The sequence below is a fragment of the Chlorocebus sabaeus genome, chromosome 2 (assembly GCF_047675955.1).
Source record: "Chlorocebus sabaeus isolate Y175 chromosome 2, mChlSab1.0.hap1, whole genome shotgun sequence".
Taxonomy (NCBI): Eukaryota; Metazoa; Chordata; class Mammalia; order Primates; family Cercopithecidae; genus Chlorocebus; species Chlorocebus sabaeus.
In genome coordinates this window covers 1,955,653-1,969,379 of record NC_132905.1, presented here as the reverse complement: position 1 = coordinate 1,969,379, position 13,727 = coordinate 1,955,653, and the positions used below count along the sequence as shown (strand labels likewise).

General features: G+C 63.2%; 1 protein-coding gene across 1 annotated transcript; it reads right to left on the bottom strand.

Moving 5' to 3' along the window:
• HRH3 (histamine receptor H3) lies at positions 1 to 5,316 on the bottom strand. The gene is given in 4 exon segments (XM_008011954.3): positions 1 to 1,669; positions 1,671 to 2,009; positions 3,576 to 3,742; positions 4,798 to 5,316. Coding segments are annotated over 4 exon segments (1,338 nt in total). The 5' UTR covers positions 5,048 to 5,316; the 3' UTR covers positions 1 to 1,087.
• Positions 5,317 to 13,727: the final 8,411 nt, after the last annotated feature.

The window sequence follows — 13,727 nt, the reverse complement described above, 5'->3', positions numbered from 1 at the left end:
GGCTCTGATCACCCCACAAAGTCCTCAGGAACCAGCACCAATAAAAAAATACACTTTATTGTGGCCTCACAGTTTGCAGCGCAGCGCGGCGGGCACAGGCAGAGGAGCATGCAGAGCGCGTGGCACGGGTGCACAGGACATGGCGAAGCGGCCCCTGCCTGGGCACCTCCTCTGGACCACCCCTGCTCGCCTTGGGACCCTCAGGCCCGGCCGGGCCCCCTCCTCCCAACAACCCCCAGAGGTCCTGGCCGAGCAAACAGAGTGGCCAGGGCAGGCTTGGCCGCCAGGGCCAGCATGAGCCCAAAGGCGGGGTGGGCAGAAGCAGCTGGCACAGCTCAGCCGGAAGCCTTAGCAGAGGGAGGAGGGCGTGGGAGCCCACACCTGCCAATCCAGCCCTGAGCTCCTCAGCAATTTTGTCTCTCTTGATTAAACATCCCAGGAACATCAAGTTCACAGACATGTTTTCTTCTTCATCTTTCTGAAAACACCCAGAATGGAAAAGCAGAGAACAGCTTCGAGGTTCCTAGGGCCCCTTGACACTTTTGGGGGCAGAGAGAGTTGGTGGGAAGACAGGTGAAAGGGCCAGGCCCGAGGCTTATGCAGGAGACAGAAGGCAGCAAAGGCAGTGTCCTGGGCTTGTCCGGGGAGAGGGACGGCTTGCAGGTGTGTGCAGGGGTGTGCAGGGGTGTGCACGTGCAGAGCAAACTGCTAGGGCAGGAGGCCTGGAGCACACCCAGGCGCTTGCTTTGGGAAGAACACCAGTAACTTCGAAGGGTGGACACCGGCGGGGGGTGGGCAGCATGTCTGAGGCCTCCAGACTGTCCCTCCCAATGGAGCCAGACTGTTGGGGGCAGGGCCGGCCACCCAGCTTCCAGTCCAGCCAGTGAGGGGCCCTCTGGCCAATCCAGGAAGGTGCCTCCACGGCGGGGCGGGTGGCCCAAGAGAGGCTGCCGTGGCATTAAGAGAGGGCCACAGACACGGCGGGGCTCACCCCTAGGGGAACGAGCCAGGTGGGGGGCAGCGGGGCCAGCTGCCCAGGAGACCTGGGCTGAGAGGGGCATGGCTGAGGGAGGCTCTGGCAGGCCGCTCACTTCCAGCACTGCTCCAGGGAGCTGTGGGGCTGGATTTTGAGCTTCTGGGGGCAGAGCAGCTTGGTGAAGGCTCGGCGGAAGCTGTGATGGCACAGCGGGTAGAGGACAGGGTTGACTGCCGAGTTGGCCCACAGGAGCCAGAAGGAGGTTTCGTACCAGTAGTCAGGGACGCAGTGGCCATGGCAGGCAGCCCGGATGATCATCAGCAGCGTGTACGGGGCCCAGCAGAGCCCAAAGATGCTCACGATGACGGCCAGTGACTTGGCCACTTTCCTGTCTCGAGACAGCCGGAAGCGCTGGGTGAAGCTCTGCGACACCATCTTCATGCGCTTCTCCAGCGAGGCCGAGGATGCCGACGGCTTGGAGCCCCTCTTGAGTGAGCGCGGCCTCTCAGTGCCCCTCGAGGAGCTGCCGGAGCTGGAGGTGGGTGAGGCCGCGGAGCCGCCCCCACCGCCACCCCCGAGGGCTGTCTCCCCAGCCTCAGCGCCTGCGGCCGCCTCACCCACCCCATACCGATGCAGCGGCATGGCCTCCCCGTGCCCCTTCTGCCAGCAGCCCCAGCAGCCAGGCGGTGGGGGGTGGCGAGGGCTGGGCCTCGGGCGGGGGCTCGGGGCCACCTGCCTCTCGAGCCCCATCCAGCCGGAGGCGGGTGCGCCTCTGGATGTTCAGGTAGATGCTGAGATTGAAGAAGGTGACGCTGAGGAAGGGCGTGAAGAACTCCAGGGTGGAGGCCGTGATGAGGAAGTACCAGTTGTAGAAGAACTCAGCGTAGCAGTGGCCCTCGGGGATGGAGCTGCCCCCGGACAGGTACTCCCAGCTCAGGATGGCCGGCCCGTACAGCAGGAAGGCCAGCACCCACACCAGCAGCATCTTCCGCACCGCCCGTCTCGTGTTGCCCTGCTGGGCCCGATATGAGACCTACAGACAGGCAGGCTGGTCAGGGGTGGGGCGGAAGGAGTATTGGACTGGGTGTGCCCCTGCAGCCTGTGGGACCGTGTGTGGGCCATTCCCTCAGCAAGATGCTCCTCCCTTCCCCTCCTGTCCTCCCTCCCTCCCTCTTTCCCCTCCCTTCCCCTAACCCTCCCTACTGGGGTCCCAGGCTAGTGCCCTGCCACACTCAGTGAGAGTCTCAGAAGCTCCCTGGGACCAGCCCAAATCCTCACTCTCTGTAGGTTGCCTGTTTACCACCCCCCTACCAGCTGTGAGCTCCCTGGGGGTCCTGTCCTTGGCCCCTGCACCCCTGGGACCAGACTCAGCATGGGCCCCAGACCACGCGTGCACACAGCTGTTTCTGACATGATGCATCCTGATCCTGCAAAGGCCCGAGCCATCTCCAGAGGTTGGGGTGGGAGGTCCAGCCCCACTCCTGCACAGGTGCTTGCACCCCTGGGAGCTGGAAGTGCAGGAATGAAGCCAGAAGCTGGCCCACTGCTGGGAGACATCCCCCGCCCTGCCACAGAACAAAGCGTCCCAGATCGACATCAGGGCCTCTGGGGAAGAACAGGGAGGGAGGGCAGGGCCCTCCCCAGGGCAGAGAGCAACCAGCTGGTGGGGGCAGGGGGCAGGAGGGCCAAGGGATCCCATTGAGGGGTCTCAGGTAGGACAGCTGGAGGAGGAGGAGGACCTGAGAGCCCCTGCCACCCTCCCCCACAAGCCTGATGGCGTTTACCTTGCTTGGTGAGAGCGGGAGCAATGTTCACAGCTATTGCTAATGAGAGGTGGGCAGAGCACCCCCATGCCAGGCTCTCTGCTTGGCCGCTTTACCCCATGCCTGGTGGCTCCGGGAAAGGAGGGAGAGACCACAGGGGATGGGCTCAAGAGGACCCCAAACCCATGCTCTTTGCACCCTGTCTCTTGGCCTTTCTAGTCTGGAACAAAACAGCCTGCCCTCAGTCCTGCAGAGGCCCCATAAAGCCCTGTGGAGGTGAGCTGCCAAGGAGATGAGAAGGGGAAGGAGTGACTTCAGCAGCGGCTCCATGAGCTGCATGGCCCTGATGCAGGAACCCGGGTGGGGCAGAGTCCCTGACTCAGGTGGCCGCTCCCACAAAGGGAAATCTGTGGAGCCAGGATCTGCCGCCTGCCTTCCCACGGCCTGTGTGTGTGATGTCACCCAGGGCCTCTGGCCCCAGATCCTCCCTTAACTCTGGGGACTGTGGTCACTCAGGGCCTCTGGCCCCAGATCCTCCCTTAACTCTGGGGACTGTGGGCCTGCCCCAGGGCGGGGGCTGCAGTGACAGCCCTGCCTTCAGGAACATCTGCATCCAGATTCCCTGCCTCCTGCCTGGGCCAGGACAGTCTGGCTGCAGCCATGGCCCGGAGTGGGCAGCTGGCCATCGAGTGGCCCATGTGTCAGCAGCAAAATCAGTGGGACCAAGCCCACTTCTGCCCACAACTCAGAAGCGGCCGTCCCCACCCGGATGCTTCCCATGGGCGTCCCGACTGTCCCTGCAGGAGTGAGCAGGGGCTCCGCAGCCCGGGACTCACGGCTCGGGTGACCGACAGGAAGCGGTCGTAGCTGATGAGCACGATGTTGAAGGCGGAGGAGGTGCACAGCAGGTAGTCCACCACCAGCCACAGCTTGCAGAGGCCCCGACCGAAGGTCCAGCGGCCGGTCAGCACATAGGGCACATACAGTGGGATGCAGAAGGCACCTGTGGGGAGTAGGGCCACAGTGGGACCTTGCAGCCAGGGGACAGGGGACAGACCGACCTAAGCACAGACACCACGGAACCTGGGCTGCTTTTCTGGGACCAGCCATCCTCATCTTACCGCCCCCTCCACCTGAGGTGTCAGCCACAAACTCTGCCCTGCCACCAGCCTTCACCCCCACATAGCTCCCAGCACCACCGGTGTCCCCTGGGCCTGGGAGCAGGAGAGATGATCCAGGCATGGGGAACTCTGGCCACCACAAGACCCCAAGAGCCTGGAGTCGGGACTCCCTGGACTTCTGTCCAGCCCTCCCAGCCCTCAAAGGAGGAAAGAAGACAATTTCCTTCTCCCCTCCCCCCGCTGGACTCCAGCCCCTACCCTGGCGTTGGACAGCCCTCCCTCTGGGCTTGGACAACAGGGAAGCCTTTCCCCCGGCTGAAAGGGCACTTGGTTGCAGCCGCCAGCCACCAGCCGCTACTACTACTGCCAAGCGGGCTTGGAGCGTCTGGGAGACGCACCTCACAGCCCCAACAGGTGTCTGGCACTCCAGCCCCCTCCGCGTGCCCCGCCCCCCCAGCCGGCAGCAGAGCCTGGACACGTGAGAGCGCGCTCCTTCCAGCGTCTCCCCCAACCCCCACCTTCCCCACGGTCCCCTCCCCCAACACAGCTCTAAAAATCCCCCTTCCATGTCCCCTCCCCCAGACCTTCTCTAAACCTCCCCACTGCGCCCTCCGCGCGTCCTAAGTCCGCAGCAGCCTTTGTTTGGCTACAGCGCAGGAACCAGCGCTGCACCCGCTGCCTTTGCGCCTTGCGCCTCGCCCAGTGCCTGTGTCCCTTCCCGGGGACATCTCTCTCCAGCCCCTGTCCCGAGGCCTGAGTGGCAAGGAACTTCGCCTGTGCCCCCCACACCATGGGCTCCGGACGCCCCCTTCCCAGGCCGGGTCCCCTGGTGGGGCGTGTGCCTGCGGGAGCCACCCAGGTCCGTGCTCCAGTCCCCGCTGGCCCGGCCACGCTGGGCGCCCCTGGGTCCCACGGCGGCCGGGGGCTGGGGATTTACCCACGAGGAAGTCGGAGATGGCAAGGTTGAGCAGGAAGAAGTTGTTCTGAGTGCGGAGGCTCGAGTCGGCCACGAAGGCGAGCATGACCAGCGCGTTGCCCAGCACCGTGGCCACGATGAGCAGCGCCATGAGCGCGGCCAGCACCGCGGTCCAGGCTGCCGAGAAGCCGCGCGCCCCGCCCGCCGCCGCCGCCTCGCCCGCCAGCGCCCCCGAAGCGTTCAGCGGTCCGTCGGGCGGCGCGCGCTCCATGGCCCCGCAGGCTCACGCGGCTCCGGGACGCGGGGCAGGGCGCCAGCCGAGAGGTGGGCGGCCGGAGGGGCCCCGGCCCGGGAGCCTCGTCTTTGCGGGCCCTTGGCCGGGTGGGGTTCCCCGGGGGGCGCCCAGCGCATGGTCCGGGGGGCTGGGGCCGGGGCCAGGGCGGGCGGTGCCGAGGGGGCCGGGGCCGGATCAGAGCCTAGTGGGGCCAGCAGCGCTGCTGCTGCAGCGGGAGAGAAGCCGGAGCCCGAGCCGCTGCCGGCGCGACCGTGCACTCGGAGCGCAACGCGCAGCCGAGTGCGCCCCGCGCCCAGCCCACCGCCCCGCGCGCCCCGCGCAGCGCCCCCGCCATTGGCTGCCGCCCTCGCCCCGCCCCCGCCCCGCCCCCGCCCCGCCCCCGCCCCGCCCGGCGCCGGCAGCACCACGGACAGCGCCGCGTGCCCGCCAGGCAGGCTGGAGCCCAGCCCCTGCGCTCACGGCAGCTGGCTGGGAGCCCGGCCGGGACTTGACCGGGTCTGGGGGCTCGCCTGCGGTCAGCCAGCCCGCGCACTCGGAGCCGGGGTCTGGGTTGCTCGGTCTTTCCCGTGCCCTCGGACCTGGGGACCCCTACCCAGTTATCATGGGGAGCCCTGGCGCCTGTGGGGACCCGGGGTGGGGGTGGGGGAAACGCCTGCACCCGCGCTCCGGGGAACTTGCCCTGTGGGGCATTTCCTCGGTGCATGTTTTGGGAATGTGGGTCTCCGGCTGAAGGAACGTCTGGAGGAGAAGGGATGGGGAGGAGGGGGTCTTGGAAAGCCGGTGCCCAGACCAGGGGTCCGCTCCACCTCCCGTTTGTACGGACCAGGGGTGCCAGCCTCCCTGTGGACAGGGCCCAGTGCAGGGTCCAGGATGACCTGCAAGGCGCAGGCAGATGTGGAGTTACATAAGGGAAGATGAGGCGCCGGGCGGACCCAGCCGGAGGGGAGCGCGTCTAGCCCGGGTTCTGGCAGCCTCAGGCTGAGGAGGGAGCAGCAAGCCGCTTGGAGCCCAGCCACGGACCCCCATGGACAGAGGGGCAGTCGCCACTGCAGCGGACAGACGAGGTCACTGCGCTCAGGGCGCAGGTGGTGGCTGTGTCAGCGCCTGTGGGAAGGGATGGGGGAGGAGAGGAGAGGTGGCAGGAGGGAGCGCCCCCACTACCAGACACATGCGCTCAGATACACCGGGTCAAGGACAGATTCCGCCTGAAACACTCAGGGCAGACAGACAGACATGCCCACACTCAGATACACAGACACCCACAGGCCAGGGAAGCAACCACCAGAGCCAGGCTGGGGACCCACCAACAGTAAGACACACATCAGACAGCAGGCAGGGAGGGAGCTGAGTCCCAGGAGAGGGAAGCAGCAACTCTGCTCTGTCGCCAGCTGAAGGCAACCCTGGTGCCTCAAAGAGGGCAGAGTGTGCGTGTCTGGGGGAGGGGCTGCAGAGGGGACCCCAGGCACTGACGTGCACTGTCCCTCCCCTACTTATAGCAGCTTCCCCATCCTGTGGGGACCTACCCCTTCCCCTCACCCCAAGTGGGGGGAAAGGGGCTGGGATTCCTCTGTTGCCACCTCAGGGCTGACTGCAGAGAGGAACCCCTAGACCAGTGGCCCCAGCCAGGCCACTATTCCATGGCTTCTAGGAGTCTGCTCTGAGGGGAGGGGTTCGGCTTCCCTCTCTGACTACTCGATTGTACTCATCCCACTCCACCTGCAAACCCTCTCCTCATACTGGCTCCCCCAGGTTCCCTGCACCCCACCCTAACTCACCCAGTGAGGAGGGGCTGTGCCTGGACCAGGGAAAAGTTTTCAAGGGAAAAGTTCATGGAACTGGGCAGCAAGGGGCTGTGGGGCCATCAGAGCTGCCACCCAGCCCTGCTGCAGCGCTTGACTTACTGTCCCCACCCAAACCAGCAACTTCCTGTTGAGTGAACTCCTCCCCAAGTACCCACTGAGGCTGCAGGAGATGACATTGGGTGGGGGTTAAGAGGGGGTCCTGGCTCTCTCCTTCACTGACTGGAGCCTCAGTGTCCCCATCTTGGAATGGGGAATATAAATTGGAGCCCCAAACAGAACCAAGGATGAAGGGGTCTGGAGGCCGGCCCAGTCATTCTCCCTCCCCACCCCTCCTCCCCTGTCATCCACAGCTGCCCAGGCTTCCCTGTGAACTGACCAGCCCTGGAGAGCCTGAGCAGTGCCGGCCTGGGCCAGACGACCCTGACAGAAGGGCCTTTCATGGTGTTTTCTCTGCCCCACAGCCTCAGGGGGGACAGCTCAGCCCACACCTGCCCCACAGCTGTTCTGAAACCCCTGTGGAGGCTGCACCAAGACCCAGGGGCCCATGGAATCTGGACCCACAGGCGGGGAATCCCACACAGCATGGCATCGGCCAGGAGACCCATTTCTGCAGCCCATCACCACAGTGGTGACATATCCATCACATGCTTGTGGGTCACCTCAGGGAACCCTCGTGGGAAGTCAGAAGGAGGCCCCGGGGTTCAACTCCTGGCAGTGGGGACCCAGCTGTGTGACCCCGGGTGAGTTACCAAACTTCTCTGAGCTGCTGTAAATGGAGGCTGCCTGGAGAGGAGAGGGCCTGGCTTGGCCCCGAGGTCTGATCATGACCGTGGCTGGCGGCCGTGAACGCCCCCTATCGACCAGACTCGGTGGGAGTGCTTGGTATCTGACCTCACCAGCCCCTGCAAGGCCATAAAGTTGGGCAGGACTTGCCACCCTGCAGCACTGGTGAGCCCCTTGCCCGAGGTCACACAGGCCCACCCCCTCCCATGGCCACATGTCCAGCCCAACCTGAGGTCAGCAAGCGCACCAGGGTGACCAGCAGCCATTCGAGAGGCCCATGTCCTTCCCCAAACAGGAGGGCAGTGTCCTCTGGGCTGGAGCCTGATGCGGCCAGGGCAATGCAGAGTGCATGTGCTGGTCCCTGTGCAGCCTGTCTAGACCTGGGAGGCTCTGTCCCAGGGAGTGGCTATGTTGTGTACCTTGTGATGAAAAAAAAGGCCGGGCGCGGTGGCTCAAGCCTGTAATCCCAGCACTTTGGGAGGCCGAGACGGGCGGATCACGAGGTCAGGAGATCGAGACCATCCTGGCTAACACTGTGAAACCCCGTCTGTACTAAAAATACAAAAAATTAGCCGGGCGAGGTGGCGGGCGCCTGTAGTCCCAGCTACACGGGAGGCTGAGGCAGGAGAATGGCGTAAACCCGGAGGCGGAGCTTGCAGTGAGCTGAGATCTGGCCACAGCACTCCAGCCTGGGTGACAGAGCGAGACTCCGTCTCAAAAAAAAAAAAAAAAAAAAAAAGAAAGTGGCCAGGGGAGACCATCCCTGGATTCATGGGCAGAGGCCAATGTCCCGTCAGGCTGGTCCAGGCAGGGGAGAAAAAGGACTAGAGATGGAGACAGGAGCTCTGGGTCAGAGCCATGTGGATGGCCAAGTGACTATGGGCCTAGCTTGTTGGTTTCGTATCACAAGCAAACACCCCCCAGAAGCCATCCACCCTGAAGACATGTCATTAGCAAGCCGCTGTCATTGGCCACCCTCGAACTGGGGTGTTCAAGGTGAGTGAGGGCAGTGAGGCCCCACTGAGTGCAGTGGCCACCCTGGAGGCTATGTGTGGGCCGAAGGGCACCGACCCCCACCTCCCAAGGCCCATCTGCTGCTGCTGCCTCTGAATGTCTGACCGCCAACAAGTGTTCAACACCCAGCCCCAAGTAGGGGACATTCTCTGAGGACAGCAAATAGCTGCTGGTGAGCTGGCTCCATGGGTCCCCTTCCCCTAGTCCTCATGGGCCACAGACCTGCTCTGGGTGTGGCCTCTCTTGCCTGTTGAGCCTACACTGCAATCCAGGGGCCTATGGACTCCAGATCCACAGGCAGAGACTCCTACAGTGTGGCATCTGGCCAGGGGACCCTCTTCCCATGAAGTCGGAGCCAGCATGGCCCCCTGGCCATGGGCCCACCAGCGTCTGGCCTGCCACACCACCCAGGAGCAGCCTCCGGAGGCACACCAGCCCGGGGCACTCACCTTTGAGGCTGGCGCTGCCCTGCAGACAAGGATGACGGAGCAGAGAGCTTTCCATGGTGCCACGTCTACCAACAAGAAGACTATAGGCCTTCAGGACCAGGGAAGGAGCAGGAGGGGCCCCGTCTGGCATCCATCAGGGGAATCCACATGCTTTCCAAACTCTGGGCTCTGCAGGGCTCAAGCTTCTCCTCTCTGAGGGACACTGGAGATACACTGGGGATGGCTCACTGGGGATAGACCTGCTCACTGGGGATACAGCTGTGGATGGCTCCCAGGGACTTTGAGCTCCTGAGCTCCAGCAGACAAGACGAGGAGCCACCTTTCTGTCAGGGTGAGTGGCCCTGATCAGCAGGAGGAGGTGGGGCTGCTGTTTTCAGAAGAGGAGGGTGGGAGGGGCTGGGGCTGCTGTTTTCAGAAGAGGAGGGTGGGAGGGGCTGGGGCTGCTGTTTTCAGAAGAGGAGGGTGGGAGGGGCTGGGGCTGCTGTTTTCAGAAGAGGAGGGTGGGAGGGGCTGGGGCTGCTGTTTTCAGAAGAGGAGGGTGGGAGGGGCTGAGTGTGAGACTCAGGGCCCTCTTGGGCACCATGGCACCCCCGGGCCCGATTGTTTCTGTGCATGGACCAGTGCGGCCACCCCAGCCTGAGAAAGTCCAGTGGCCAGGGCGCAGGGAAGGAGCGTGAGCCTCCAGGACCTGCAGTGGCCACAGCCGAGGTGGGAGAGTGCAGAAGGGAGGGAGGGAACGCCAGGTGGGGCCCCAGCTCAGCTTCCCCTGTGCCCTGACCCCCGATCCTTCACAGGCCTCACCCCGACACCTCTCTACCTCCCGTGCTGTCTCGGCATCTGCTTCCTGGAGGACCCACCTGGACACAGCCCAGGTTCCAATTTTGAAAGGGTGGTCACAGGGAGCTTCCACTGAGGAGACACATGAGCAAAGGGGGAAGAGAGGGAGGTGGATATTGGAGGGAGCAGAGTTCCAGGAAGGGGAACAGCAGGAGTGAAGGGCAAGGGGTGGACCACGTTCATGTTCCAGGGACAACGAGGAAGCTCATGTGGCTGGAGCTCACGCGGGGGCATGGGAAGTGCGTTCCAGGGGCAGGTCTTGTAGCCCCTTGAGCTGCTGCAAGGATGCTGGTGTTTTCTTGGACAGGTGCTCCAGGAGGGCCTGGGGAACACTTTTACGGGATCCCCTGACTGCATTGGAGAGTGGTCTCTCGGTGGATGAGGGCAGAGAGACCACAGGGGAGGCGTTGCCAGACTCCAGGTGGGAGGCGATGGTGGCGGTGGCAGTGGGGGCAGGCAGACCTGGGCGGATTCTGACGTGGGTTGGCATGTGAGGTATGAGAGGGCAGAGGAGGCGAGGGGCCCAGCCCAACTCCATCATTTGGGCTCAAACGCCTCAAAGGAGGTGCTGACAATGAACCAGAGGGAGAGGTTTGGGGGACGAAGAGGTGCCCTGTTGAGGGTGTCGAGGTTGAACTGCCACGTGGATGTTCAAGAGATGAGACTGGTCAAATGGGCAGTCAGGGGCTGGGATGAGAGGAGCTCTGGGCTGGTGGCCATGCTGGTGTCACAGCAGCGGACAGCAGGATGCCGTCCCATCACCCTGTGCCGTCGGGAGAGCAGCTCTGCCACCAGCATCTCTGGTGCCCAGAAAAGACCCTTCTTTTGGAGCCGATGGTGTGCCCAGGTGCTGTCCCTGCTGGTGAGTCTCTGCTGCACGGGGACACAGCTGCTGGTGAGTAATATGGGGGTGAGGCGCAGGGCCGCCAGGGCCAGTGCAGGACAATTGTCCTGCTGGTTACAGCCAAGGCACCTGTGGGGGTCTGGGGCCAGCACTGTGCTGCCTCTTCCAAGGAACCCATATTTGCTTTCTCTCTTTCTGCAGGAGCTCATTTGAATTTGGGAATGTAAATTTTTCTTTTTTTGTTCCATGCCTTTTTTTCCCCCGTGACATTCTGAGCCAGCTCCGGGTGCATCCTGACGAGCTCAGGGCCTGGGTGTGACAAGAATGGCGTCTGAGGCCACCGACTTGGAATAAAAAGTTGAGTCTGGTTTACCTGCCTTTGCAGACCAGACAGAATTGGGCTCAAGGCTTCGGTGGTGGGAAGGACAGAGAGGACGGGAGAGCCAGATATTAGTTGCTATAGTTTGGTTGAAAGTGACAGAGCCCAACTCCAAAGGGCCTAAGGACAAGGAGCATGTGCTGTTTTCTGTGCCCACGAAGTCCAGGGCAGTGAGTTTCAGGCACAGCTGCATCCGGGCTCAAGTACAGCTGCTCCCTCCATCTCGTCTTATCCTGTGTGCGCTTCAACCTCAGGCAGGGAGTATCTTCCTGAGGTCTCTCCCTGCAGCTCCAAGTGACTCCCCTGTCCCCTCCTCCATCCCCAGGCAGGAAAGGAGGCTGCCTTTCAGCTAACAGAACCCCAGGATCAGTCGCTTTGGCCTGGCATTGGCCTGACTCAGGCAATCGTGATGCCTGAGCTCACAACAGTGGAGTCAAACCCTGGCTGAGGATGCATGAGAAGTGGAGGGGGAGTAGTGGTGGTCATCCCTGCAGCTGCCTTGGGGTCCCTGTGAGGAGCCCCTGCTTAATCTCCTAGCAATGCCTCAGGGATCCAAGCACCATCCTGCTGGGACAGGGGGCCTGGGCACAGACAGCCTGGCCATGGTGGGGGTGGTGGGGAAAGTGTGACTGCAGAGATGACCTTCTCTCAGGGCATCTGTGTCTCTTGCTGCCTGGCTCCTGTGAGAAGTGAGGCTGAGAGAGCAGGCAGAGGGGCAGTGATGGGTGATGGCAGCTTGGCAGGTCTCAAGGGGCCCAGGCAGGATGGCTGTAGAGCCACCCGTGGTCCATCCATAGGAAGAAAGCCTGCAGGCCCCTCGGGGTCTGCTCCCTGCTCACCCAGGGCTGATACAGCCAGCTTAAGGGACAGGGTCGCAGGCTGGGCATGGAGGCTCATGCCTGTACTCCCAACACTTCAGGAGGCCAAGGCAGGAGGATTGCTTGAGGCCAGGAGCCCAAGACCAGTCTGGGCAACATAGAGAGACCCCGTCTCTACAAAAAATAAAGAAAGAGGCAGGGTCACACCCACACCACAGGCCAGGACAGCGGCCCCCAGAAAACCAAGCTCCAATCACACCTCAGCTCTTCCTGCTGAGCCCGGGGGCCTGCTAAGCCCCGGAGCCTGGGTCCGAGGGCAGAGGTTGGGGCAGGGAGAGTGAAGAACTGAATGGAGCCTGACCCAGCACTCTTCCCTCCTAAGGAGGGTGCCTGGTGGAGACATCAAGCATGAGAGAAGGGGTGATCCTAGGAGGGCTCCCTGGAGGAGGTGGTGCCTGCAGGAGGTCTTGGGGACCCAGGTCTGATCCGAGGGTCAACAGCCCGGTGAGTGCAGAGGCTGCCGGAGAAACTGGAGGAATGAAAAATCTTTGCCTGAGGAAAGGAGCTCCTACCTCCCCAGAAAGTCCCTCCGTGTGAACCAGACTGTTGCTGGCGCGCAGTGTGCACCTCCCAGGGCTGGCTGAGAAGTATTTGCTGAATGAATGGAACAGATTGCATCTGTGCAGCCTCCCTCCGTGGGCTAAGAATGAAGACGTGATAGAGAAAACAGAAAAGAAGACAGAAAGCAGAACGGTCTCCACTGTGCTTTTCCAGAACCCTCCGAAGGACTGAGAGGGCTCCAGGGCATCTGGGACCTGGCCCCAAACCCAAGTCCAGCTGTGGGGGGCCCAGCCACAGCCCAGGAGCCCTCACCCCATCCCTAAGAGCATTTGGTGGGACCTCCTGTGGCTATAATCCAGCAGAGCAGCACTGCCTGGGGGTCTCCGAGCCAAACCCAGGCCATGAGCCCCCATTCCTGCCAGTGCCTGGGGATGAATCAGGCCCTGAACAGTGGTAAAGTGTCAAGCCAGGGGGACGCTGGGCCAGGCCAGAAGTAGGGACAGGCCCTGGGGGAGGGGGATGCCTGGAACCTCAAACTGGTTGGCATCCAGCTCCTCCTGCTTCCCATGCCAGGGTACCCTGAAACCCTGTCGGTGTCTGCCCCGAACACCTTGCCTACCCCCTCAGCCTACGTCCCAGCAGTGGGGACCAGGCTTGGTGACCCTGGTCCATCCTGCAGACCCCCAGCCAGGGCGCAAGGCTAGGCAGGCCAGCCAGGGGCCACGTGCTCCCGACTGCTCCACACACGGGCCGGTGGGGCCCTCCCCTCCAGCAGCTGAGGTCAGCACAGGCAGGTGCCTGGTGGATCTAGTGGAGGGCGACAAACAAGAACGTGGGGCGTGTGGCCAGCACACACTGCCCAGGGCTGCTGGAGGGCTAGCCGCATCTCTGTCCACCCCCTGCCTCCCGCCTGGGTGGGGCAGTCTGTCTGGGGAGGAAGCAAGGATGGCCACGGGGCGGGCACACTGGAGGCCTGGCGTGAGTACTGGGCAGGCCAGCCCCCGTCCAGCTGCTGCCTGGATCCACTCTCGGTGTAAGGCTCTCGGTGTAAGGCTGAGAGGCCGGCTTTACCCTGGAACCTGAAGCCTGGTGGGGATGTGGCCCCTCCTCCTCCCTCTGTCCCCGCCTCCTGTACCTCCATGCCCCTCCCCAGACACACGCCCCTCAGG